Raw genomic sequence first — 27,140 nt, 5'->3', positions numbered from 1 at the left:
ACGGGGGCTGGAATGAACGGAGCGGCCGGTTGCACGTGCTCGTAGACGCTCCATTAATCTCTATGAGAATTCCGGAGATAGCGGGGAGTTGTACTTGGCCCATAGAAATGAATGGAGCTGCCACACGCATGTGCGACCCGCTGTTCCATTCATTTCAGGGGGGCTGCAGAGGGTACAAGGCCTCCATTCTAGTAATCGCTGGGACCCCCACAGGTCTAGTAGTTATCCCCTATCCTGTGGATACGGGATAACTTCAAACATTCAGAATACCCCTTTAAAATGACAGCAGCGCTGCAGTAACCAGTTCTGTCCGCTACAAGCAGGGCCAGCATCAGCACCTGCCTGCGCCCACTGAAGATCGCTGTACAGGGAATCCCCCAGTGCTACTGAAGATTGCTGTATGGGGAATCCCTCAATGTTACTGAACAGTCAGGACTCTAGTTCCTGGCTATGAACATGAAGGGGGTATCCCCAAGCATTATCAGTATGCTTGGGGACACCCAGTGTATTTAAGTCTAATTTAGCCTCTATTTCTGAAATGTTTCTGCCAGGATTTGAACTCACAACCTTCTACAATAGAGGCAAGAACCCTAACCACTGAGCTATGAAGCTCAATGCTAAGGCTACTTTCACACTAGCGTTCGGGTGTCCGCTCGTGCGCACCGTTTGAAGGGGCTCACAAGCGGCCCCGAACGCATCCGTCTGGCCCCAATGCATTCTCAGTGGAGGCGGATCCACTGAGAATGCATCCGCCTGCCAGCGTTCAGCCTCCGCTCAGTGAGCGGACACCTGAACGCTGCTTGCAGCGTTCGGGTGTCCGCCTGGCCGTGCGGAGGCGAGCGGATCCGTCCAGACTTACAATGTAAGTCAATGGGGACGGATCCGCTTGAAGATGACACTATATGGCTCAATCTTCAAGCGGATCCGCTCTGAACGCTCAGACGGATCCGCTCTGAACGCTAGTGTGAAAGTAGCCTAAACTGTGCTAGAAAAACCTTTATAGTAGTTTCTCATGTATTAGGTATTCCTATACAGCAGAAGTACAATTTTATATTTTTTTTTTAGTAATTGTAAAAAAATGTATGGCACAAAATAAATGTGTCATTACTAAATAAATATATATATATATTATATATATACCGTATTTTTCGCCCCATAAGACGTACTTTTCCCCCCCCAAAGAGTGGGGGGGAAATGCCCCTGGGTCTTATGGGGCGAATTCTTCCATTTTACATCACAGTCTGCGATGCTTTAGCATCGCAGCGGGCGATGTATGAGCGGGGAGAGAGGAGGGGCTGGAGTCCGGTACTTGCGGCGGGGCCCGGTGCAGTCACTCACCGCAGTATTTCTAAACATGAATCCTTAACCTGTTAATAAGTTTAAATAAAGCTGCGCTCTCCCCTGTATAAGTACTGTACTTACTAACAAGCTTCCATAGCAGGCAGAGCGGACGGCTACAGTAACGTCACTCACTGACGTCGCGCGCCTGCTCCTCCCACTTTATGAATGAAGCGACGTCAGTGAGTGACGTTACTGTAGCCGTCCGCTCTGCCTGCTATGGAAGCTTGTTAGTAAGTAGAGTACTTATACAGGGGAGAGCGCAGCTTTAATTAAACTTATTAACAGGTTAAGGATTCATGTTTATAAATACTGCGGTGAGCGGCGGGCAGGTGTATTGGGGGACACTTATGAGGGGGATCTGTGGATGACACATATATAGCAGTGTCATCCACAGATCCCCCCTCATAACAGTGCCATCCACAGATCCCCAACCACCTAGCAGCGCCATCCACAAATGCCCCTGCCCATAACAGTGCCATCCACAAATGCCCCTCCCCATAACAGTGCCATCCACAAATGCCCCTGCCCATAACAGTGCCATCCACAAATGCCCCTGCCCATAACAGTGCCATCCACAAATGCCCCTCCACATAACAGTGCCATCCACAGATTCCCCCATAACAGTGCCATCCACAGATCCCCCATAACAGTGCCATCCACAGATCCCCCATAACAGTGCCATCCACAGATCCCCATAACAGTGCCATCCACAGATCCCCCATAACAGTGCCATCCACAGATCCCCCATAACAGTGCCATCCACAGATCCCCCATAACAGTGCCATCCACAGATCCCCCATAACAGTGCCATCCACAGATCCCCCATAACAGTGCCATCCACAGATCCCCCACATGACAGTGCGTCATCCACAGATCCCCCATAATAGTGTCATGCACAGACCACCATTAGTTCAAAACCCACCAAAAGCACACCTTTTGGTTAAAACATTTTTTTTCTTATTTTCCTCCTCAAAAACCTAGGTGTGTCTTATAGGCCAGTGCATCTTATAGGGCGAAAAATACGGTATATACACAGTACAGACCAAAGGTTTGGACACACCTTCTCATTCAAAGAGTTTTCTTTATTTTCATGACTATGAAGGCATCAAAACTATGAAGTAACACATGTAGAATTATATACATAACAAACAACTGAAATGGTTTGGGGTGAGCTGGACCGCAGAGTGAAGGCAAAAGGGGCCAACAAGTGCTAAGCATCTCTGGGAACTCCTTCAAGACTGTTGGAAGACCATTTCAGGGGACTACCTCTTGAAGCTCATCAAGAGAATGCCAAGAGTGTGCAAAGCAGTAATCAAAGCAAAAGGTGGCTACTTTGAAGAACCTAGAATATGACATATTTTCAGTTGTTTCACACTTGTTTGCTATGTATATAATTCCACATGTGTTAATTCATAGTTTTGATGCCTTCAGTGTGAATCTAGAATTTTCATAGTCATGAAAATAAAGAAAACTCTTTGAATGAGAAGGTGTGTCCAAACTTTTGGTCTGTACTGTACATAACAAACAAGTGTGAAACAACTGAAAATATGTCATATTCTAGGTTCTTCAAAGTAGCCACCTTTTGCTTTGATTACTGCTTTGCACACTCCTGGCATTCTCTTGATAAGCTTCAAGAGGTAGTCCCCGAAATGGTCTTCCAACAGTCTTGAAGGAGTTCCCAGAGATGCTTAGCACTTGTTGGCCCTTTTGCCTTCACTCTGCAGTCCAGCTCACCCCAAACCATCTCGATTGGGTTCAGGTCCGGTGACTGTGGAGGCCAGGTCATCTGACGCAGCACCCCATCACTCTCCTTCATGGTCAAATAGCCCTTACTTTCAAAGTTTTCCCAATTTTTTGGCTGACTGACTGACCTTCATTTCTTAAAGTAATGATGGCCACTCATTTTTCTTTACTTAGCTGCTTTTTTTTTGCCATAATACAAATTCTAACAGTCTATTCAGTAGGACTATCAGCTGTGTATCCACCTGACTTCTCCTCAACGCAACTGATGGTCCCAACCCCATTTATAAGGCAATAAATCCCACTTATTAAACCTGACAGGGCACACCTGTGAAGTGAAAGCCATTTCAGGGGACTACCTCTTGAAGCTCATCAAGAGAATGCCAAGAGTGTGCAAAGCAGTAATCAAAGCAAAAGGTGGCTACTTTGAAGAACCTAGAATATGACATATTTTTTGTTGTTTCACACTTGTTTGTTATGTATATAATTCATAGTTTTGATGCCTTCAGTGTGAATCTACAATTTTCATAGTCATGAAAATAAAGAAAACTCTTTGAATGAGAAGGTGTGTCCAAACTTTTGGTCTGTACTGTATGTATATATAAAATCATACTTCAGATATACAGTATATGAATGCATAATATGTGGGAAACTACTACTGAGGTTTTTAGCCATAATATATGTACAGCAGGTTAACATGGAGCTCTATAGCCCAGTGGTTAAGGTTCTTGAAGTTAATTTAGAAGGCTGTGAGTTTGAATCCCAGCATAATCACTTCAAAAATAGAGGCTAAATAAAACTTATATATAACATGCATATAATAGCCATGTTTCCCTTTTTTTTTTTTATAACTGGGCACATGTTATATTGTCCTTTTCTTCACTTGCTTTGTGACCATGTATCTCATTTTCATCTTTGTCTTAATAAAATATGATTTAACCATAAATAAAACTTATATAGACACACCAACCTTTTTAATTTGTGTAACTATTATTTTTTGTTGGGAAAGGTGGCAACCCTAACTGAACCCCTGCTCCCCGGTGACCCCCATAACTTTTTTTTTATAGTTATGTCTACAGAGATGTGTGGGGGCTCATTTGAGGGAAATCTGTCTCTTTTTTTTTACAATACCATTTTGGGGTGTGTATGACTTGATCACTTTATATTCAATTTTCCTGGGAGATAAAATTATGAAAAAACGGCAAATCAGCCTTTTTTTTTTCTGTTACATCCTTCAACATACGGGCTAACTTTTTTTATATTTCAATAGTATGGGTGTTTTTTTCGCATGCGACGATGCCCATAATTTTATTCTTTGTTCATTTTTGGGGAAAGTGGGGTGATTTTTACGTTTTAAGTTTTTTAATATTTTCCAAACTTTTTTAAAATTATTTTTCAGCAGATTGCAACTTTATACAGAATAATGGAAATTGCTCCATTATTCTCTATAGAAATTACTATATCACAGTTTAGTGCTGCCATCTAGTGGCCTAAACTGGAATATACTAACAATGAGCCTGGAAGCCTAGTACAGGCTGCGGATCATTTTTAGAACAGGGGGCCAGATTTATCATTACTCTGACAGGTCACTCCACTTTAACATATGGCTAAAGTCAGTTTTAGCCAAGTCAGATTTATGATCGGCCCTTTAAGACTGTAATAAATGTGGTTTGACGGTAGCAGTTTATCCGTCAGTAAACAGCTTTACAAAAGTCGCACATTCTATTAAAAAGTCTCATAAGATAAGCATGGTCCTCACTGGAGTGAAATTGCGACTTTTTAAATAGTCCCAATAGTAAATCTGTCTAGAGGTTCATTTACATAAGAAAACACGCCCACTTTCAGAAAACTGGCGAGCATAGTGCAGAGCAGAAAAAAGTTGCAAATTTGTGCGCAGTTTTAGCGTTTGGGACTTTTTTGGGGACTTTTTCACTCCATTATTCTGACCTGAGCTAATGATAAATCTGGCAGGGTGTCTTCCCTGATCTCCGCTGGGGGAAGGCGCGTCTGAGCAGGAAGCCCACGCTTCCATTTTTTAACACTCTCAGATGCCGTGGTGACATTTGACAAATGCCACAAGGGGGCCCACTGAGATTTATCGCCCAAGGGCCCACATGAACCTGGAGCCGGCCCTGACTACAAGGTTGATGGTGCTGTGGAGTTCTGGTGCCGATGCCTCACCAGCTGATCACGGGGTGAGGGCTGTCGGACCCCTGCCGATCTAGGAATCTTGACGATTCAGCAGAAAAGTCCCTATACGTGTGAATTTTGCAATCAATGATTTCTCCCCTTGTATATCAAAGAGTAAAATTAGTGGTAGATATCCGCACCACAGGTCATTTTTTTCTGCACTGTGTGGATGAGATCTTGTAAAATCTCCTTCACTTTGATGGCACTGTAATACATTGCAGATTTTTTGCCTCAAATACTCAGCGTATCCGCCACGTGTGAACATTCCCCTCAGGTTCTGCTATTTTACGTAACCTCATTGCAGAGTCCAAAATTATGCAACTTTAGTAAAACACTAGCGGGAGAGATTTATCAAAACTGGTATAAAGGAAAACTTGCTTAGTCGCCCATAGCAACCAATCTGATTCCACCTTTTATTTATTTGAGCTCCGTTGGAAAATGAAAGGTGGAATCTGACTGGTTGCTATGGACGACTAAGTCAGTTCTACTTTACACCAGTTTTGATAAATCTACTCCTAGACGCTCTAATTCCTTGCTGTTTAATATCTATGCTTGCAGAAAATGAATAGAAACACTCTGGTCTACAACCAGCAGGTAAAACCTAATCCTGGCCTAGGACTACATGGCATATTGACAAAAGTTTGCACTTTCACTATCAGAGTGAATTGTTGCCCATAGCAACCAATCATAGCACAGCTTTCATTTCGGATTCTGCCCTTGAAAACTGAAAGCTGCGCTGTGATTGGTTGTTATAGACAGTTTTTCTATTAGGCTGTTTTCATAAATATGCCCATAGAGTGACTAACAGCAGGCATAGGCCTTATCTGAACTGCTAGCAGTAAGAACTGCCTTTGTTGCCCATAGCAACCAATCACAGTCCGGCTTTCATTTTTTAATGTGCTCTGGAAAAATGAAAGGTGCACTGTGATTGGTTGCTATGGGCAACAAAGAAAGTCTGTCAGAAAATGTCGATTTCATGAGGCCTAATGAGAAAGTTGCATATAATGAACCTAATAGAAGAGATTTATCTAGACCAGTGATGCCCAACCTACGGCCCGCGAAGCTGTGTCATGTGGCCCGTGCAGTGCCGCTGGCATCAGGCAGCGAACTATGTGTGAGCGCTCATCTCGGCCGGCCATTGCCATTCAGTGAATCATTAAAGGGCTTCTGTCACTCCACTAAAGTCTTATATTTTTTTTTGGCTACTTATAATCCCTATACTGCGATATATCAATACATAATGTTATTAAACATTTTGGTTCAGTAGTTAATTAAAAAAATTGAATTTTATCATATGCAAATTACCTGTCTACCAGCAAGTAGGGCGTCTACTTGCTGGTAGCAGCCGCATCCTCCTTTCATGATGACACCCCCTCCTCATGTTGATTGACAGGACCAGCGAATGCACTCATCCTCTGACTGGCCCTGTCTGCGTTTTAAATCTCACGCCTTCGCCGTACCTGTCTTCAGTCGGCGCAGGCGCACTGAGGGGAGGACGCTCGCTCGGCTGCTCCATCCTCACTGCGCCTGCGCCGGGTGTAGATGTGACGTCATCGGCGCAGGCGCATTGAGGAAGGAGCGGCCGAGCGAGCATCCTCCTCTTAGTGCGCCTGGGCCGACTGAAGACCGGTACGGCGAAGGCGCGAGATTTAAAACGCAGACAGGGCCAGTCAGAGGATGAGCGCATTCGCTGGCCCTGTCAATCAACATGAGGAGGGGGCGTCATCATGAAAGGAGGATGCAGCTGCTACCAGCAAGTACACGCCCTACTTGCTGGTAGACAGGTAATTTGCATATGATAAAAGTCCGTTTTTTTAATTAACTACTGAACCAAAATGATTAATAACATTATGTATTGATATATCGCAGTATAGGGATTATAAGTAGCCAAAAAAAAAAAAAAAAGACTTTAGTGGGGTGACAGTGAATGGCTTAGGTGGGATGAGCGCAGCCAGCAGTGACAGACAGAGGAGGGGAGGTCACGTGGGCAGGGCCGCAGCAGGGGGATCAGCCTATGAAGTAGCGTGTGTGCTCTGAGTCAGGAAGTGTGCGCGCACCTCTGTGCTTGCCGCCGGCCGCAGCTCACCCTCCTCCAGGTAGGAAAAAACTTTCCATCTTTGCAGCCACTCGCTCGATCCAGCTCCTCTCTAGTCCTCCTCAAAACCGCTAGTGTGTGTGTCAGGGCATATTACTGTGAAGGGGGCACAGAGGACATTACTACTACAAAATGCCCAGATGTGCCCCCTTCAAAGTGGTAATGCCCAGATGTGCCCCCTTCACAGTGGTAATGCCCAGATGTGCCCCCTTCACAGTGGTAATGCCCAGATGTGCCCCCTTCACAGTGGTAATGCCCAGATGTGCCCCCTTCACAGTGGTAATGCCCAGATGTGCTCCCTTTACAGATAAACTGCCCAGATATTTGCCCCTTTACAATAGTAATGCTCATATGTGCCCCCTCACAGTGTTTGCATTTCTTTCTGGCAAAGCTACCTGGTTCTGGCCCGCGAAATTTATACCATGTCTAGTGCGGCCCTCAGACGAAAAATGGTTGAGCACCACTGATCTAGACTGACATTCCCATACGCCTGTGTGCCGGAGTGAGATGCATGTAATTCATCTGCCTCTTAATTAAACAGGAGGCTCTCTGGCCCTTTGTGTTCCAGAAAATCAATAATTATAATTACATATGTAATTATCGTTACATCATAACGACCATGCGCAGTATTCAGCATTCCTCCATAGTCGCCATCTTGGAAGAGGTAAAACACAGGCGAAGCACAACTATGACATAGCGTCCCCACCTGTGTAAATACCATTCAAACCATGGCGATACCATACTATTCACACATAAAACACACTGTTGCTAATAGGCTCACCTGCGCCAACCGAAGTTACCGTGAGGTGCCAATTGTTGAATCATACACAGGGAACCATGTGCAGAAAGAGCCGAGCCACCAGCAATTCCACACAGTGTTAACCCTGCTGATCCCGCAACATTATGAGGGATCTCCTCGTATCTTCACACTCATACATACACAAGGAATCTGAACAGCCATATCATCGCAAATAAAAAACGCATGTCAAAAAAAGACGCCTAATGAGTAAATCCGGGGTTGAAGTTGCGTTGATTGTGCATCACATCGTCCACCAATCACATCGTCCCTGGTCTTTCACCACCACAATCTATATGTAGGAATAAAAAGGTTATTTTTTATATCCAAAAGCGGGGTGTGGCTATGGGGTCTAGTATGGCCCCCACTTACGCCAATATATACATGCGTGTGTTTGAGGAGGACGTCATCTATCTAGCCACTTCAGGTATATAGTGAGGTGGTGGAGATACATAGATGACGTCTTCCTCATTTGGACAGTTAGTCAGGATCAACTCATGGATTTCCATAGGTTTCTCAATGGTGTTTATACATCATTGCAATTCACATTGCTATATTCTACCAGTGAAATGCAATTTTTGGACACTAAGGTGTCAATTGTTGATGGAATTGTCCACACGCAGTTGTACACAGATAAGAACACTGCACTTCTGTATAGTAGTTGTCATCCTAAAAAAAGAATACGCTCTCTTCCATATTCGCAGATGCTTCGCATCAAGAGAATTGTCTCTGATGATGCGGAGGAATCTAGACAAACTATGGATAGCATGATACGCAAATTTCGAAATCGTGAATATCCATACAAATTATTGAATGAACATCGTAGTGCGGCAATGAAATTGGACAGGAAGAAAATCCTCTCCAATCCAGTGGTGAAATGTACAACATCTAGAATTCCCTTTGTATCTACTTATACAGAGGTGAGCAATGATATTGGTTGTATTATCAGACGACATTGGCCCACTCTAGCGGGGTCTATTAAGGATGTACCGGAATTTTATAGTCCACCATTGTTCTCCTATAGGAGATCCATGAGTTTGAGGGATCAGCTGGTAAGGGCTGATGTTGGAACTAAAAAAGTATTGAGACAGTCCACTTGGACACGGCCTGGGTTGTGTCAATTGTAGGTATATGTGTAAATCTACTGTATTCATTCATCCATCTACAGGCGTGAATTATCCCATCCGTTTTCACCTGACATGTATCTCTGATCATGTGATATACGTATTATCTTGTCCTTGCAATATCTTATATGTTGGGGAAACTTCTACAGATTTTAAATCCAGAATGAACAACCATCGATTAAGTATTCGACAGAAAAGAGTGGATCTGCCTGTTTCTAAACATTTTGCAGATTTCAATCACAAAGAAAGAGATCTCAAATGCTGGCTTATTGATTGTGTACCAATGCCCAGAAGGGGGGGCAATAGGGTTTCATTATTAAAGAAAAAATAAATATGGTGGATATATACCCTTATGGTCTTAATGCAGACTTCAATTTAGGATAGGTATTTGGAGGGCAGCTTGCCCAGTCTAATTGTATGTGCGTTTATGTCTTTATCCTAGGGTTAGGTTGTAATGTAACTATTATATTACAATATATGGAGGATATATGTATAATAACCTTTTTCTCTCTTTCCCTTTTTATTCCTACATATAGATTGTGGTGGTGAAAGACCAGGGACGATGTGATTGGTGGACGATGTGATGCACAATCAACGCAACTTCAACCCCGGATTTACTCATTAGGCGTCTTTTTTTGACATGCGTTTTTTATTTGCGATGATATGGCTGTTCAGATTCCTTGTGTATGTATGAGTGTGAAGATACGAGGAGATCCCTCATAATGTTGCGGGATCAGCAGGGTTAACACTGTGTGGAATTGCTGGTGGCTCGGCCCTTTCTGCACATGGTTCCCTGTGTATGATTCAACAATTGGCACCTCACGGTAACTTCGGTTGGCGCAGGTGATCCTATTAGCAACAGTGTGTTTTATGTGTGAATAGTATGGTATCGCCATGGTTTGAATGGTATTTACACAGGTGGGGACGCTATGTCATAGTTGTGCTTCTCCTGTGTTTTACCTCTTCCAAGATGGCGACTGTGGAGGAATGCTGAATACTGCGTATGCGCATGGTCGTTATGACGCTGCTATATGATACTGATATGATGCGCCGCCTGGAGCATGCGCACTGGAGGATCGGGGAAGCTGTGTACAGCGGTCGATCTGCAATGGGGTTGTGTAAGTTGCCTTGGCGTGTGCTTTCACCTACGCCCACCATCATGTGTTCCGGTTTTTTACACACACAAATGAGCTGGAATAATTGTTTTTAACCATTTAATGATGGGTAATTTTGTAGCACATTGATTTTGTACCAATTATGTATTGGCATTTACTGTATTGCTCTTTTCACATGATGTTATGAATTTGACACACAAGATTTTTTGATACAATTGTAATATTTTGCTGTATTTATTATTACACATGCCAGCATGGGTTAATTGCTGGTTCATTTGTAAGCACCTTTTTTTGATGTGATGATGTCACTTCCTCTCACTATATACACTCACCTAAAGAATTATTAGGAACACCTGTTCTATTTCTCATTAATGCAATTATCTAGTCAACCAATCACATGGCAGTTGCTTCAATGCATTTAGGGGGTGGTCCTGGTCAAGACAATCTCCTGAACTCCAAACTGAATGTCAGAATGGGAAAGAAAGGTGATTTAAGCAATTTTGAGCGTGGCATGGTTGTTGGTGCCAGACGGGCCGGTCTGAGTATTTCACAATCTGCTCAGTTACTGGGATTTTCACACACAACCATTTCTAGGGTTTACAAAGAATGGTGTGAAAAGGGAAAAACATCCAGTATGCGGCAGTCCTGTGGGCAAAAATGCCTTGTGGATGCTAGAGGTCAGAGGAGAATGGGCCGACTGATTCAAGCTGATAGAAGAGCAACGTTGACTGAAATAACCACTCGTTACAACCGAGGTATGCAGCAAAGCATTTGTGAAGCCACAACACGCACAACCTTGAGGCGGATGGGCTACAACAGCAGAAGACCCCACCGGGTACCACTCATCTCCACTACAAATAGGGAAAAGAGGCTACAATTTGCACGAGCTCACCAAAATTGGACTGTTGAAGACTGGAAAAATGTTGCCTGGTCTGATGAGTCTCGATTTCTGTTGAGACATTCAAATGGTAGAGTCCGAATTTGGCGTAAACAGAATGAGAACATGTATCCATCCTCTGATGGCTACTTCCAGCAGGATAATGCACCATGTCACAAAGCTCCAATCATTTCAAATTGGTTTCTTGAACATGACAATGAGTTCACTGTACTAAAATGGCCCCCACAGTCACCAGATCTCAACCCAATAGAGCATCTTTGGGATGTGGTGGAACGGGAGCTTCGTGCCCTGGATGTGCATCCCTCAAATCTCCATCAACTGCAAGATGCTATCCTATCAATATGGGCCAACATTTCTAAAGAATGCTATCAGCACCTTGTGGAATCAATGCCACGTAGAATTAAGGCAGTTCTGAAGGCAAAAGGGGGTCCAACACCGTATTGGTATGGTGTTCCTAATAATTCTTTAGGTGAGTGTATGTTCACTTTGGAATGTTCACATAGCTTGAGAAAGGCTTCAGGTTGGAGCCGAAACGTCGCGTCACCTATGGGTGAATAAAGATACCATTTTTTACTGCTACTTTGGAGTGCTGCTCTATTTTTTCATTATACAATTGGGTAAGCTTTTTCCCTTTGAGCTAGCACCCACCTTTTACCTTTTGGTTGGTGCTGCCATATTTTTACTATATATATATTGACGGGGTAAGCTGCTACATCCCTGGACATAGCACCCTCCTTTTGTTATTTTTCCGGTGCCGCCATTATTTTCTTTTTATATATATATATATTATGCATTTAATGGCAGCACCAACCTTTTGAATTGAAAATTGGGTGCAAGCTCCAATAGGAAAAGCGTCCCAGGGTAATAGAAAATAAAAAATAGAGCAGCACTCCAGTATGGTGAAAAAAGAAAACTGTTTATATCAAGTGACTGTGCATGTGTTTGTCGGGTGACGCGCCTATCGGATGCATGCGCATCCGGGATTCTAAGACGCCGACTTTGGCAATGGAGTTACATCGGGAATATGTGAGTTGCTTTGTTATGTGCCTGTATCCATGCCCACAATCATGTGACCTGGCCACTCCCCATGATAGATGTGTGGTAATAGCCCTCTATTTTAACCAGTTGTTATCTGGGTGATTGCACATGTGCACTTTATACATATGAATTTTGTGCCCCAAACATCTATGAATATATATATATATATATATATATATATATATAATGTGTATGGATGTGCCCCAAGCATCTTTACACATATCCTATACAAATGTGGCTGCCCCCCTGTCCGGGTGCCCCCCCACCCAACCTCTTCCTGCATCCCTGCAGGAGATGAGAATGTCACCAGATGGCTGGACAATTATGTCCAGCGTCTGGTGACTTCAAAAGGCATGGGATCAATAGAGATCCGATGCCTTTTGGTTAACTATCTCCAGCTCTGCTGGGGATAGTTAACATAACAGAGAGAGGGAAGCAAACATCCCTCCCTCTGTTATCTGCATACCTCTGCCGCGATAATTATCGCACCGCAGGGTATGCAGATGCGCTACATGTGGAGGATCAAAGGATCCCACCGCCTGGAAGCGCGCTCCGACATGCGCGGGCCGGCGCAGTGACGTCATATCACCTCGCCGGCCCACGTGTTCTTGCCTGCGGCGCGCATGCACGCCACAGCTCGGGAGCGAGCAACGCCAAACTTAAATAGTCCAGCGGCGCTACGCTCAGGCAGTTCTTTCCAAGCCAAGCAGCCGGAGAGGATCATCCCCTGGAGAAACGAGCACCCCCTGGACAACGAGCACATATCGGCTGAGTATCGTTGTTATATCTCTGCATTAACTCTTTAGTATTATTCCCTATACCACCAACGATTATATCCCTGCATTAACCCTTTAGTATTATTCCCTATACCACCAACGAATTTTCCCCTGCATTAACCCTTTAGTATTCCCTATACCACCAACGCCCCTGCATTAAACCTTATTCCCCTGCATTTATTTCCCTCATTATCACCCCTGCATTCCCTTGGTACCCCCTGCTCCCCTGGATTCTCCCCTGTTATATCACCCCATCATTTACCCCTGGTACCCCTTGATATTGTGTTTTACCCCTTGAACCTCGTAGGGACAGTGAGTAAATAGGCGGGTGGGTTGCTGATATTTGTGTGTATGTGAGTATTATGAGTAGTTAGATTTTGGGGTTGAGAATTGGAAGAGGGATTGTGTCTAGTGTAGTTAGTACCGTATTGCTGTGTTGTTATAGTGTGTTTATATATTATATTGCTGTGTGCTGCTATAAATATATATATCTATTCCGATGATATAGATATATATATATAATTATAAGCAAATATTAGACTGTAACATATAGTGTTTTAATAAATACCTTTTATTTAAGCACGGTGTGCAGTCTTGTTGTCGTAGACCCTCTGCGCTTTGATTAACAGGGCCAGGCAGTGTAAATGTGATCACATCTGGTCCTGTCAACCAAACTGCAGAGGACGTGGCAGTTGCAGAAAGAGCAGAGCCTCTAAGTGCAACGACAAGGCCCAGTTGCTCCTAGAGCATTATTTGCATATAATAAAACATACTTTTTCGCTGCAGTTTGGGCACATATGAGATGGGACCAACACAGATGTCTTCAGCTGCCAAGCGCACATGGAAAAGGTCAGCCAGTGTCATAGGGAGAGATCTGCTGACAGATGTCCTTTAAAGCATTGATAAAACTCCCCAATATGTTTTTTTTGCAGTTTTCGATGTGGTTAAACATAGAAACACAGAATGTGTCGGCAGCTAAGAACCATTTGGCCAATCTAGTCTGCCCAATATACTGAACTGGTTGCAGTTTTTACAAGTGAAACGGTTGTTAAAAGGGTTGTCTCCTCTCAGACATCCTAGCAATATGCCACAAATGTCAGATAAGTGCAGGTCCCACCTCTGGGACCCGCTCCTATCTCCAGAAAAGGCACCCCCAAAGTGAAGCAGCGGGCACCATGCAGACCCATAGAGGTGAATGCAGAGGTGGCCGTGGTGCGCTCTACATGCACCCCTATTAGACTTCCGAAAACAGATGATTGCGTTTGGCTATTTCCAATAGAGATGATAGGAGAAAACCGCTCAGGAGCAGTGTAGTCTCCTTCGCTCTGGACATAGGCGTAGATCCCAGAGGTTGGACCCGCACCTCTCTGACATTAGTGGCATATCTTAGCAATATACCACTAATATCTGAGGTGACACAGTGCATTAAAAACTGTGGCAAAAATGCATTTTCTTCCTAGTTTTAACAGCACCTCAGCCACAATGTGTGAACGCATCCTTATTTATAGATTCCAGTGCAACACAAGTTTAGCACTTAGTGTAGACGCAAAAGTTGCAATCGGGCCCTGGTGCCTGAGGGGACCCAATGGCAACTCTGTCACATAAGAAGAAACCAGTATTATAGGTGTATCATGGAAGGGGGGCCATTACTAATTTTCCACTATGGCCACAGAGCTTGGGTAGGGCTACAGATTATATACACAGCAGGGGTCTTCCTGGGGAAGGACTGTAAAGGGGATCAGCACCCATGTAAGAAATACAGGTTTTGGAAATAATATATGCATTATGTTGCATTATATTTTATAGATTATGAGGGATTTATTTGTGTGAATCAGAGACGAGTAGGTGACTGTATGCATTAGTATGTATCTAGCTCCTTTTGTCCTAAAGGGAACCTGTCACCTAAAAAACGTCTCCCAAACCGCCAGCATTACCTTAAAGTAGCCAGAAGTATGTTCCTAAAGATCCTTTTATTCCTCCGGCCAGATGCACCAAAATCTTGAAAAATTTACTTTAATCCCCTGCACGCGCTATGTAACAGCAGAGATTGAAGTCAAGGGGGCAGCGGCCTCCTCGCTTCAAGTCAGGATAACCACGCCCCCTTTCCCCTGCGCCTTCACCTCTGATTGACAGCCGCGCACGTGAACATCTGACGCGCACTCACACTCGGCAGGCTTTGCTGAACAGCTGAAAGCTATCGGCTGTCAATCAAAAGCAAAGGGGCATGGAAAGGGGGTATGTCACGATAGGTAGGTAAGCGGGGAAATAACCAAACACGGAAAAACACAAAGCACAAACGACTAGGCCCAAAAGCTAGGGAGAAAAGGGTCACCTCCTAGCGATCCCTAAAAGCTTTCCCTAAACTGCTGTGCCCATGTGCATACCCTTAGGGTGGATATGCACATGCCCTCGAGCCTAAACCTAAACACCCTGGGCAAACGCTAAGCAGCAGGGAAAAGAGAAGAGGCAACCTGCTTCTTCAAACCAGTAGGAAGCAAGCATCTCCCTAGAGGCCTAGATAAAACACACAAAACACACAAAGGGAAATAAAGGAGAGGACTTATCTTGAGCAGAGCTGGACCAGCCGATCCACCACACATCCAGAGCTCCCAGGAAAAAACTATAACCCGCACAGGCCACTGGGGGGGGGGAAGGGGGGAAGAGGAGGGATAAATAGCCTCACTAACAATGAAACCCAGTACACCTGAGGGAAGGTGGATCCAGCTCAAACCCAAATCAAAACAAACAGAGAAGTCAGACATGTGCAGCCAGTCTGATAGATCTCCGCACATTCACAGGGAAAGGCGTGACAGGGCATGGTTATCTTGACTTAAAGCGAGGAGGCTGCTGCCCCCTTGACTTCAAACTCTGCTGTTACATAGCGCGTGCAGGGGATTAAAGTTCGTTTTTCAAGATTTTGGTGCATCTGGCCGGAGGAAGAAAAGGATCTTTAGGAACATACTGCTGGCTACTTTAAGGTAATGCTGGCGGTTTGGGAGGCGTTTTTTAGGTGACAGGTTCCCTTTAAGCCTCATTCACACGCCAGTGTTTCACGTACATGTGATGTACGTGTTCTCTGCGGACAGCTGTGTGTATTCACACATCAGTGTTTTAGCATGGTTCGTGGGTCCGTGTTTTCAGCACGGATGCATGTCCTATCTTGGTCCGTGTTCCCGGATCCCTCCCACCCATTATAGTCAATGAGTCCATGAAAACCACGGATGCGACACGGATGCCATCCATGTTGCATCCGTGTTTCACGGATCATTAAGAAGAGATGCTTTGAAAATTATTTTTCAGCTGCTCAGTGTCAGTGAAGCACGGATGGCACACAGACAGCAAAAAACTGACCCACGGACTCAACACGGATCCTTCAAGGACAGCTTCACGGATGATCACTGACCACCTGCTCATGGATTTGAGCGCGGACACGGACGTGTAGGCCTTGTAGGATCCTGTATCTCTTACATATGCTGATTGGAAGAGAACAAAATGTGTGGTGAACAAGAGCAGAGTGTCATGAATAGCTAAAATAACTGTTTGACCAAGATTCAGTTTCTTGGCAGGCCCGCAAAATCTCAGATAACTGATATGGGGTGTTGGCAAGAATGGGGGGTTGAGAGCTTTCAAAGGATAAAAGATCCATGCTTTGGGGTATGAGGAAAAGCTGGAGGAGGCTGGGAGAAAGGGGACAGGAGAGAGACTGGTGGACAGACCTGAAAAGGCCACGTGTGGTAAATATGAACTGTAAGGTTTAAAGAGTTGTCTGTTGTATAAGTTTGTCATCTTGGATTGGTGACGTAATTGTAATTATTGTTATATGTGTATAAGTCTATTGTTATATGTGTATACAATATATCTTTTTTTATATGTTCTCTTGTGTCTCATTTATTGCATCCAACCTCGCATCAGACCAAGTAAGAGGGTGTATTGTATACAGTATTTATATAGAACACCTCAGATAAGGTGCCGCCCTGATGTCGCTGGTTCATAGCCAGTTGGTGACTTGCTATAATATAATGGTTATTGATCGTTATCTGCCACGTCCTGCGCTCTGCCTCATTATTCACTCACCACGGATGCTGCCAGGCCCCTTACAACAAAATGGCCATTAACGCCTGAATTTGTTAGGGCCCAAGAGATCGGCAGTTCAGCCTAACATGAGCCGTCTGCATTCTGTGAGCACAAACCTACTCCTCTACTTACTGTATCATAGCTACACCTACCGATGTGCGTATATCCCATGCGGTAACCCAACCTGGCTGTAACGGTCGCGTACACACACACACAGGGGGAAGGATAGTGACCACTGCGCTCCACCCTCACCCCTGGCCCTGCCTACTTGCCTCACGAGTCCTGATGACAGGGGACAACTGGACGGCAATCCCTAACTTAGGATATGTGCAGGGAAGACAGACAAGACAAAATACGGAACATGAACAGACCGGGTCAAAACCAAGAGAGCTACGCAGTACAACGGATTAAGCAAAGAATGGTCAGGAGAAGCCGGGGTCAAATACCAGGAGAGTAGCGAAGTACAAGAGGAGTCCTAAGAGAGTAGTCAGGTGGGAGCCGAGGTCACAATACCAGGATGTATGCGCAGTACAGGAGGAGCAGGCAAAAGGATGGTCAGGGAACAGGATCAGGTAAGTATTCAGCAGTCCAACAAATAGCTAGGAACCTAGAAATGAACAGGCAACCTGTAGCCAGCAGGCTGCCTGTATTTATAGTGGGGAGTGAGGGTCATGTGACGTGGCCAGCGTCACATGACCGTCAGACCAACCAGTCGAGCACCGAGTGATCAGCTCGGCGCTCAAGGCAGACTAGGAGCAGGGAGTCACCCAGCTAGTAAAGCCGCCCTGGGAATGAGGTCAAACACAGATCCTCATTCCCAAAGCTAAGCAACAGGTCTGCGGGCGATGGGGGACTGAGTGCACCTTCGGAACCCTGTGACACTGGCGCTGGAGTCTATAGGAAATTATAAAAAAATCTACATACAATGGCACACATTTGCTGAGCTCACCAAGATTCTGGCGTCAATTGCATCAAAATGTGGTGCAATTTGGTGTATCTAGGTTTCGAAAAATAATCTCCACCTAGCCCAAGGCAAAATTTTGAGCCGAAATTGCACTCGAATTTTGGCGTGAATTCTGTCTGAAACTAAGCCAACCAATAAACTGTCTGTCCCCGCACCACATTCGTCATCCGGCTTGAGCCCCTGTGATAAATCAGGTGCCACACACTCCAGCATGATATGCGCCATTCCTTGCAGCGCCACACCGCTGTACCACAGGGTCTTCTCCATTCCGAGTTCGGACCAAAACATCACAACCAAAAGTCACGTGTTTTTGAGCTCATGCTATTCTGATACTGCATTTGATTACATGGAGGACTTGCAGTAAAACATATTTTACTTGCATCAAAATAAAGAGTGCACGGTGGTACTTCAATATCATCGCCTATAGGATAGGTCATCAACAGGGGCGTAGCTATAGGGGGTGCAAAGGTAGCAGTCGCTACCGGGCCCAGGAGCCTGAGGGGCCCTAAAGACCCTTGTGCCACAAAAGAAGACACCAGTATTATAGCAAATGCATACTGGTCAAGTTGCCGCCTGGAGGGAAGGGGTTAGGTCAGGAATTTGGCATGGGCGGAGGGAAGTGCCGTTTCAATTTTTGCCTCAGGCAGCATGAAGGCTATGTGCTTCCCTGCCCCTGGCCACAAAGCACTGAGGGAAGGGGGGCCCGAGCTGAACTCTTGCACCAGGGCCCATGAGCCTTTAGCTACGACCCTGGTCATCAATATCTGATCAGTAGGAGTCCGACTCCTGGCACCCCGGCCGATCAGCTGTCTGAAGAGGCTGCAACGCTCTGGTGACTGCTGCAGTCTCTTCCTAAGCCAGGGAGATCACATTCATAGGTCACACGGTCTAGTGCAGGGATCAGCAACCTTCGGCACTCCAGCTGTTGTGAAACTACAACTCCCAGCATGCTCCATTCATTTCTATGAGCGTTCTGAGAAGAGCAGAGCAAGTATGCATGCTGGGAGTTGTAGTTTCACAACACCTGGAGTGCCGGAGGTTGCCTACCCCTGGTCTAGTGAATGGGACTGAGCTGCAATACCAAGGACAGCCACTATACAATGTGCGGCGCTGTGCTGGGTGAGCTGTGAGGAGGCTGTGGACCTCAAACAGCTAGCCGGGGTGCCGGGTGTCAGACCCCACTGATCAGATATTGAGGACATATCCTAAAAACAAGTCATTAATATTCTACTCCCAGAAAATCCATTTAAAAACTTTTTTTTTAGTTTTTACATTTTTGCTTTTTTAGAAACATTATGGCAAAAAAAAAAACACACAAAAATGACTCATGTAAATACATCCTAGACATTACTATAAGAGACCAGAACTGTTCAGATACGGGTCAGACAAGCAGGAATAATCTGAGCTCTACATAGTGCGAAATCCGAGTCCCAGAATGTGATACATTTACCTATACCTCTATTACATAAAGCTGAGTTGGTAATAAGTAACAGGGCTAGGTTTTATCATATGCCATATGCAGCTGAGCTCTGTTAGCCAGATGAAGCAGAGCTGCGCTGGTCATACGTTGTTGTGCTGAGTTTGTCCATTGGCGCCATTCATAGTGACATCACCAGGGTTGTAGGGAAACCTGAAGGGGCCTAAAAGGTCTCTCTGCTTCATACGAGACCAGTACTTAGTATATTCTTAATGAGAGCCCTGCCTTGGATATCACAAGGCATTACCACTGGTTTTACATAGGACTGCAGGTAAACCTACTGCATTATCCGCACTCTGTAAAGAAGGAGCAGTAACGCAGCCTATACGAGGGCAATGACCAATTTGGCGGGCTCCATCTGCAGTATTAGGGCTCATGCACACGAACGTATTTTCTTTCCGTATGTGGAACCATTCATTTCAATGGGTCCGCAAAAAAAAAAAGGAAGTTACTCCGTGTGCATTCCGTTTCCATATTTCCGTTCTGCCCAAAAAATAGAACATGTCCTATTATTGTCCGCATTACGGACAAGGATAGGACTGTTCTATTAGGGGCCGGCTGTTCCGTTCCGCAAAATACGGAATACACACGAACGTCATCCGTATTTTTTGTGGATCCATTTTTTGCAGACAGCAAACTACATACGGCCGTGTGCATGAGGCTTAAAGCGACGCTACATAATATCTAGAATTGTGCCAATCGAAAGGCCAAGGATGAAAGACCAAATAAGTTCAAGCTCAGCATTTATAAGACGAAACCAGGTCGTATTGCGCTGCCAAATCCCGTGTCCCCCCGGGGCACGAAGCCTGGTTAAAAAATAATAACTTTCTCGCCCTATTTAGATTATGCTGAGAATCAGGTCACATTCTTCAGGCTGAGGATCAAAGTGCAGGAGCAGGGAAACCACAGCGCCTACGCAGCAGGAAAAGTCACATGACACGGGGGCACTTATATGACACATCGATATTAACGGTAACCCCCCCCCCAAAAAATAAAATATATATAACACGTGCAGCATGCAACATAAATCACAAGACCCCTGAGAACCCTGCATCCACCGACATCACTCCAATCATACACACACATAGCTGATGATACTACACCAAGTCTGGTCCCATACATGGCGGCCATGTTGTCACCCGCGCATCCTCTCTGCAGATCGGAAATCGACAGGCCAAGGCTATGGGTATACGTGCCTAGCTCTATATACACATGGATGGTGTCGGTGTGTGCGTGTATCCATCTATACCCATCTGTGTGTGCCCGTCTTCATCTATTGGGAGCTGCAATGGGTGCAGGAAAAGATGGGTGTCTGCAGGATGCCCGACGCTTGGTGTCCTTGCTGATCTAATATGAGATCTCGTGTCTGTTTGGGAATGGGATGGCACGGTATACCAGCTGGGTCACATTACCAGTGCCTCCATGCATGCCTCAGTGTATGCGTGCTGTGCATCCGGATACTGCAGCGTGTATAGCCCTGTGTCATTATGAGAGTGCCTGTAGCTGTGATGGGAGCAGGTTGCGATTTCTGGTTTCCAGCGGGGAGGTGTGTGTGTGTGTGGATGCATGTGAATATGTGTTTCCAATGAAGGGGAGGAATTCTATTCTAACTGGAAGGGAAAGTCTTGAGCGCCACCTGCAGACACCATTGTGTAACTGACGTCTTGGAAAATCCAGATGCTGCTGCTGCTCAGGATCAGTATGTTCTTTATATAATATGCTGACAGATACGGAACGGGAGCCGTACATAGAACATGCTGACCTCTCTCTACAGATACCGCACTGGATTTCGTAAGCATGCCGTGAAATTGGGGCTGTCATACAGACAAATAAAGAGGACAGATTGCACAGGATTAAAAAAGCCGAAGTCTACTATATTACGGTTTCTTATTTATTACTACAGTCATAGGTATTCTGTGTGGGTTGTATTATGGCGACATTCTCCCACAGAAGCAATTCTAGGGGGCATCAGATGGAAAAACCCTCATATGTCTTCCCTATGGAGGTACAGTAGAGTCCCAGAGGTGTGGATATGCCATAAATGCTTGAGATGGGAGTACCCCCTTTAAACGGGTAGTCCAGGATTTTAACCCTCTTTAAATGAGTCCGCTTAGCGTGTGGTGTCTAATTAAAGAAACATACTCCGCTACCCGCTCACCGCTTTGTTCCAGGGTGTCCTAGCCCTGTTCAGCAATCTTCCAGTACATGGTCAATGATGGGTGGAACATGGGTCCAGTCATTGGCTGCGGGCATGACCCCGACAGTACTGTGGTGGGAAGCAAACAAGGTAGGCTACTCTCACACTGCTGTTTGGTGCGGATCCGTCATGGATCTGCACAGACGGATCCGCACCGGTAATACACCCGCATGCATCCGTTCAGAACGGATCCGTTTGTATTATCTGTAACATAGCCAAGACGGATCCGTCTTGAACACCATTGAAAGTCAATTGGGGACGGATCCGTTTTCTATTGTGCCTGATTGTGTCAGTGAAAACGGATCCGTCCCCATTGACTTACATTGTGTGCCGGGACGGATCCGTTTGGCTCAGTTTCGTCAGACGGATACCAAAACGTTTTGGTGTCCGCCTCCAAAGCGGAATGGAGACTGAACGGAGCCTGCACTGATGCATTCTGAGCGGATTCTTTTCCATTCAGAATGCATTAGGGCAAAACTGATCCGTTTTTGGACCGCGTGTGAGAGCCCTGAACGGATCTCAGAAACGGAAAGCCTAAACGCCAGTGTGAAAGTAGACTTAAGTACCATACAGTCACCGAACAATGCGGTGGGGGGCAGGTGAGTATGATTCTTTTAAAAGGTACCACACGCAGGAATAATAAAGGAATGACACAACATAGAGTCATAAGAATAGATGCTCTAGAATAGGTATTACATGGGGATGCAAGTAGTGACTAAGGCTACTTTCACACCTGCGTTAGGTGCGAATCCGTCTTGTATCTGCACAGACGGATCCGCACCTATAAGGCTGCATTCACACGTCCGTGGTGTGTTGCGGACCCGCAAATTGCGGGTCCGCAACACACCAGCCCGTCACCCCCATAGAAATGCCTATTCTTGTCCGCAAGCTGCGGACAAGAATAGGACATGCTCTATCTTTTTGCGGAGCTGCGGACCCAAAATCGGGGCCGCGCTCCGCAATTGCGGCTGCAGACAGCACACTGTGTGCTGTCCGCATCCATTCCATCCCCATAGAGAATGAATGGGTCCGCACCCATTCCGCAAAATTGCGGAAAGGATGCAGACCCATTTTGCGGACGTGTGAATGGAGCCTTATGCAAACGCTTGTATCCGTTCAGAACGGATCCGTTTGCATTATTCTTTTAAAAAAAAGTCTAAGTCAAAACGGATCCGTCCTGACTGACATTGAAAGTCAATAGGGGACGGATCCATTTTCAATTGCACCATATTGTGTCAGTGAAAACGGATCCGTCCCCATTGACTTCCATTGTAAGTCAGGACGGATCCATTTGGCTCCGCATCGCCAGGCGGACATCAAACCGCTGCAAGCAGCCTCCAGAGCGGAATGGAGGCAGAACGGAGCCAAACTGATGTATTCTGAATGGATCCTTATCCATTCAGAATGCTTTGGGGTTGAACTGATCCGTTTTTAACAGTTTGTGAGAGCCCTGAAACGGATCTCACTAACGGAATTTAAAACGCCAGTGTGAAAGTAGCCTAAAACAGACATGGCAGGAGTAGTGACAGGTCCTCTCACTTCAGCAAATAGGATTTATCATGTAGAGAAAGTTAATACAAAGCACTCACTAATGTATTGTGATTGTCCATATTGTCTCCTTTGCTGGCTGGATTCATTTTTTCCATCACATTATATACTGGCTGTTTCCATGGTTACGACCACCCTGCAATCCATTAGTGGTGGTCGTGGCTGCACACTATAGGAGAAAGCTCCGACCTCTCTGGTGGCTGGGACAGTACATAGGCTGGTGCTTTTTCCTTTTCTCATGTTTCCCTTGTGCAAGCACAAAGCAAGTTCCATTATATGTTGTCAAAAGAGTATTACTACTTTTTATTATTTAATTTTGACAATTAATTGAACAATTTTTCCTTTTTATTTCGTTCACATTGTGCCTTTTTTCATGTTGTGGACCTCATTTTGGTTAGAATTATATATTGGTTGTTACCTCACAGCATGAAATGTCGCATTTGATGTCATTTTATATGTGGATTCTATTTGTTATGTGTGGCAAGTTAATGAGCATTCCTTGGCACGGGCTTTGTATATTCCCACCCCTGACTTGATTAGGGGTGGGAAGTGGGATAGTCTCATTAGGTCACACCTGTGTTCGAAACGCGTCAACCATGCCGGGGTGAAGGTTTGTGTCCATGTGAGTTATGTGCTACAAGAAGAACAACTGAGCTTTATTTTTAAGTGATGGAACTATTTTTTTCCTATTCTCAACAAGAGTGATTTGCTTGGCTCGTTCCGTGCACACGGCTGCGGATTGTGAGGCGAGCTGGAATTTCTTTAATGCGCTTTTTCCCATAGTGTGCAAGCACGACCACCACTTCTGGATGAGAGGGTGGCCGTAACCATGGAAACAAGCAGTGTCTAATGTGATGGAAAAATGAATCCAGTCAGCAAAGGAAGCAATATGGACAATCGCAATACATTAGTAAGTGCCTGGTATTAACTTGCTGAAGTGAGACAACCTCCTTAAGCTTAGATTAACACGCAGGAATTTCCGCGACGGAAAATCAGTCCATTCACCTCGACAGGATCTGAGGAATGTGTGCAACTAATCTGCCAGGTGTGAAGTCACAGTCCTCCAAGGTGATGGCGGCCACTGCAACCCATGACACACGTAGATTATGGAATTGTTATTTATAAAAGTGCTGATTATTTAGGCAGCGGGGGACGTTAGGCCTTACGCGCTGTATAAATATAGATATTAATATTAATATTTGGGAGCGTTGCAGATGGAACCTGACACTTCTTGGAAGGTAATATAACCTTCTGCCCATATACCCCCTATGTCATAGGCTCAGTTATCAGAATGTACAAATCCATGCCCCCCTCCACACCCTCGCCAGGTTACGCCCCCGCACATTGTCAGCATGTACTACCTAATACTTGTCTCCAGTCTATTATGTACACAGTCCGCCTGTACATGTCACATACCCACATGGTGCCGCTCATCACTCCCTATCACTTACATATGCATTCCGCCCGGGACCCCCGCCTTGCATTGTGGACCATCAGGATTCATTCCTAGGGACGCTGCGTTCTGCTGCTTCGCTGTATTGCCTACCCGTCTTCCTCTGGACATAATTACATGATTGATACCATGGGCGTCTCCTAAATGTTCTATGTGATGATGCCAAGGACATGTAGTTCAAAGAAAAAAAGCAAAACAATGCATATAAATGTATAGTAGAACCAAACACTTAGCCCCTTCGGGGCCCTGCCATTTTTCACCTTAAGGACCAGGCCATTTTTTGCAAATCTGACATGTGTCACTTTACGTGGAAATAACTTTAAAACGCTTTTACTTATCCCGGCCATTCTGAGATTGTTTTCTCGTCACATATTGTACTTCATGACACTGGTAAATTTGAGTCAAAATATTTAATTTTTATTTATAGGAAAATACCATATTTACCAAATATTTTGAAAAATTCGCAATTTTCAAAATTTCCATTTCTCGGCTTTTAAAACAGATAATGATACCTCCTAAAATAGTTATTAGTTTACATTCCCCATATGTCTGCTTCCTGTTTGGATCATTTTGTAAACGACATTTTCTTTTTTTTGGGACGTTAGAAGGCTTAGAAGTTTAGAAGCAAATCTTGAGATGTTTCACAAAAATTTTCAGGTCTGAAGTCACTTTGTGAGGCTTACATAATAGAAACCACCCATACATGATCCTGTTTTAGAAACTACACCCTCAAGGTATTCCAAACTGATTTTACAAACTTTCTTAACCCTTTAAGTGTTCCACAAGAATTAAAAGAAAATGTAGATGACATTTCAGAATGTCACTTTATTGGCAGATTTTCCATTTTAATCCATTTTTTCCAGTAACAAAGCAAGGGTTAACAGCCAAACAAAACTCAATATTTATTTCCCTGATTCTGTAGTTTACAGAAACCCCCCATATGTGGTCGTAAACTGCTGTACGGGCACACGGCAGGGCGCAGAAGGAAAGGAACGCCATATGGTTTTTGGAAGGCAGACTTCACTGGGATAATTTTAAGTTGCCTTGTCCCATTTGAAGCCCCCCTGATGCACCCCTAGAGTAAAAACTCCAAAAAAGTGACCCAATTTTGGAAACTACAGGATAAGGTGGCAGTTTTGTTGGTACTATTTTAGGGTACATATGATTTTTGGCTGCTCTATATTACACTTTTTGTGAGGCAAGATAACAAAAAATAGCTGTTTTGGCACCGTTTGAATTTTTTGTTCTTTACAATGTTTATCTGACAGGTTAGATCATGTGGTATTTTTATACAGCAGGTTGTTATGGACGCGACAATACCAAATATGACTTTGATTTTTTAGTGTCTCCATATTCTAAAAGCCATGTTTTTTTTAATTTTTTGGGCGACTGTCTTATTTTTTCGGTATGAGATGACAGTTTGATTGGCACTATTTTAGGGTGTATATGACTTTTTGATCGCTTGGTATTACACTTTTTGTGATGTAAAATATGGCTTTTTTGACACTTTTTTATTTTTTTACGGTGTTCATCTGAAGGTTTAGGTCATGTGATATTTTTTTACAGCTGGTTCTTACGGAAGTGCCAATACCTAATATGTATACTTTTTTTTATTTATTTAAGTTTTACACAATAACAGGATTTTTGAAAAAAAATAATCATGTTTTAGTGTCTCCATATTCTGAGAGCCATAGTTTTTTGCGGGATGAGATGACAGTTTAATTGGTATGATTTTGGGGTGCATATGACTTTTTGATCGCTTGGTATTACACTTTTTGCGATGTAAGGTGGCAAAAAATTGCTTTTTTTACACCGTTTAATTTTTTTTTAAGGTGTTCACCTGAGGGGTTAGGTCATGTGATATTTTTATAGAACAGGTCATTACGGACGTGGCAATACCTAATAGTCTGAGAGCCATATTTTATTTTATTTTTTTGGAGCGATTGTCTTAGGTAGGGGCTCATTCTTTGCGGGATGAGGTGACAGTTAGATTGGTACTATTTTGGGGTGCATACGCCTTTTGGATTGCTTGGTGTTGCACTTTTAGTGATGTAAGGTGACAAAAAAAGTTTTTTTTAGCACAGTTTTTATCTTATTTTTTCACCTGACGGGGTTAGGTCATGAGATATTTTTATAGAGCCGGTTGATATGGACACGGCAATATCTAATATGTCTACTTTTCTTTTTTTCCCTATTTTTTTACAATTTTTTTTTACTTTATTTCTGGAAAAGGATGCTTTTTTTTTTTTTTACTTGAAACGTTTAATTTTTTTGTAAAACTTTATTTTTTTAACTTCTTTTTTCACTTTATTTT

At 44.3% G+C, this 27,140-nt stretch overlaps 1 protein-coding gene across 3 annotated transcripts in view; it reads right to left on the bottom strand.

Annotated features, from left to right (window-relative positions):
• The window catches only part of RHOBTB2 (Rho related BTB domain containing 2), a 56,460-nt gene that overhangs the window by 12,423 nt on the left and 16,897 nt on the right, over positions 1–27,140 (bottom strand). The window contains exon 1 of one of the 3 annotated variants that reach the window (XM_040414797.1): positions 20,749–21,178. The exons of the other annotated variants lie outside the window; for them this stretch is intronic. Within the exon in view, the coding sequence (XP_040270731.1) occupies positions 20,749–20,759 (11 nt within the window). The 5' untranslated portion in view covers positions 20,760–21,178. Of the gene's footprint in view, positions 1–20,748; positions 21,179–27,140 lie in introns of those variants that run through there. 3 annotated transcript variants of the gene reach the window in all.

This window comes from Bufo bufo, chromosome 1, assembly GCF_905171765.1.
Source record: "Bufo bufo chromosome 1, aBufBuf1.1, whole genome shotgun sequence".
In the NCBI taxonomy this organism is placed as follows: Eukaryota; Metazoa; Chordata; class Amphibia; order Anura; family Bufonidae; genus Bufo; species Bufo bufo.
The sequence above is the reverse complement of the archived record's forward strand: the minus strand, read 5'-3'. Positions and strand labels throughout refer to the sequence as shown.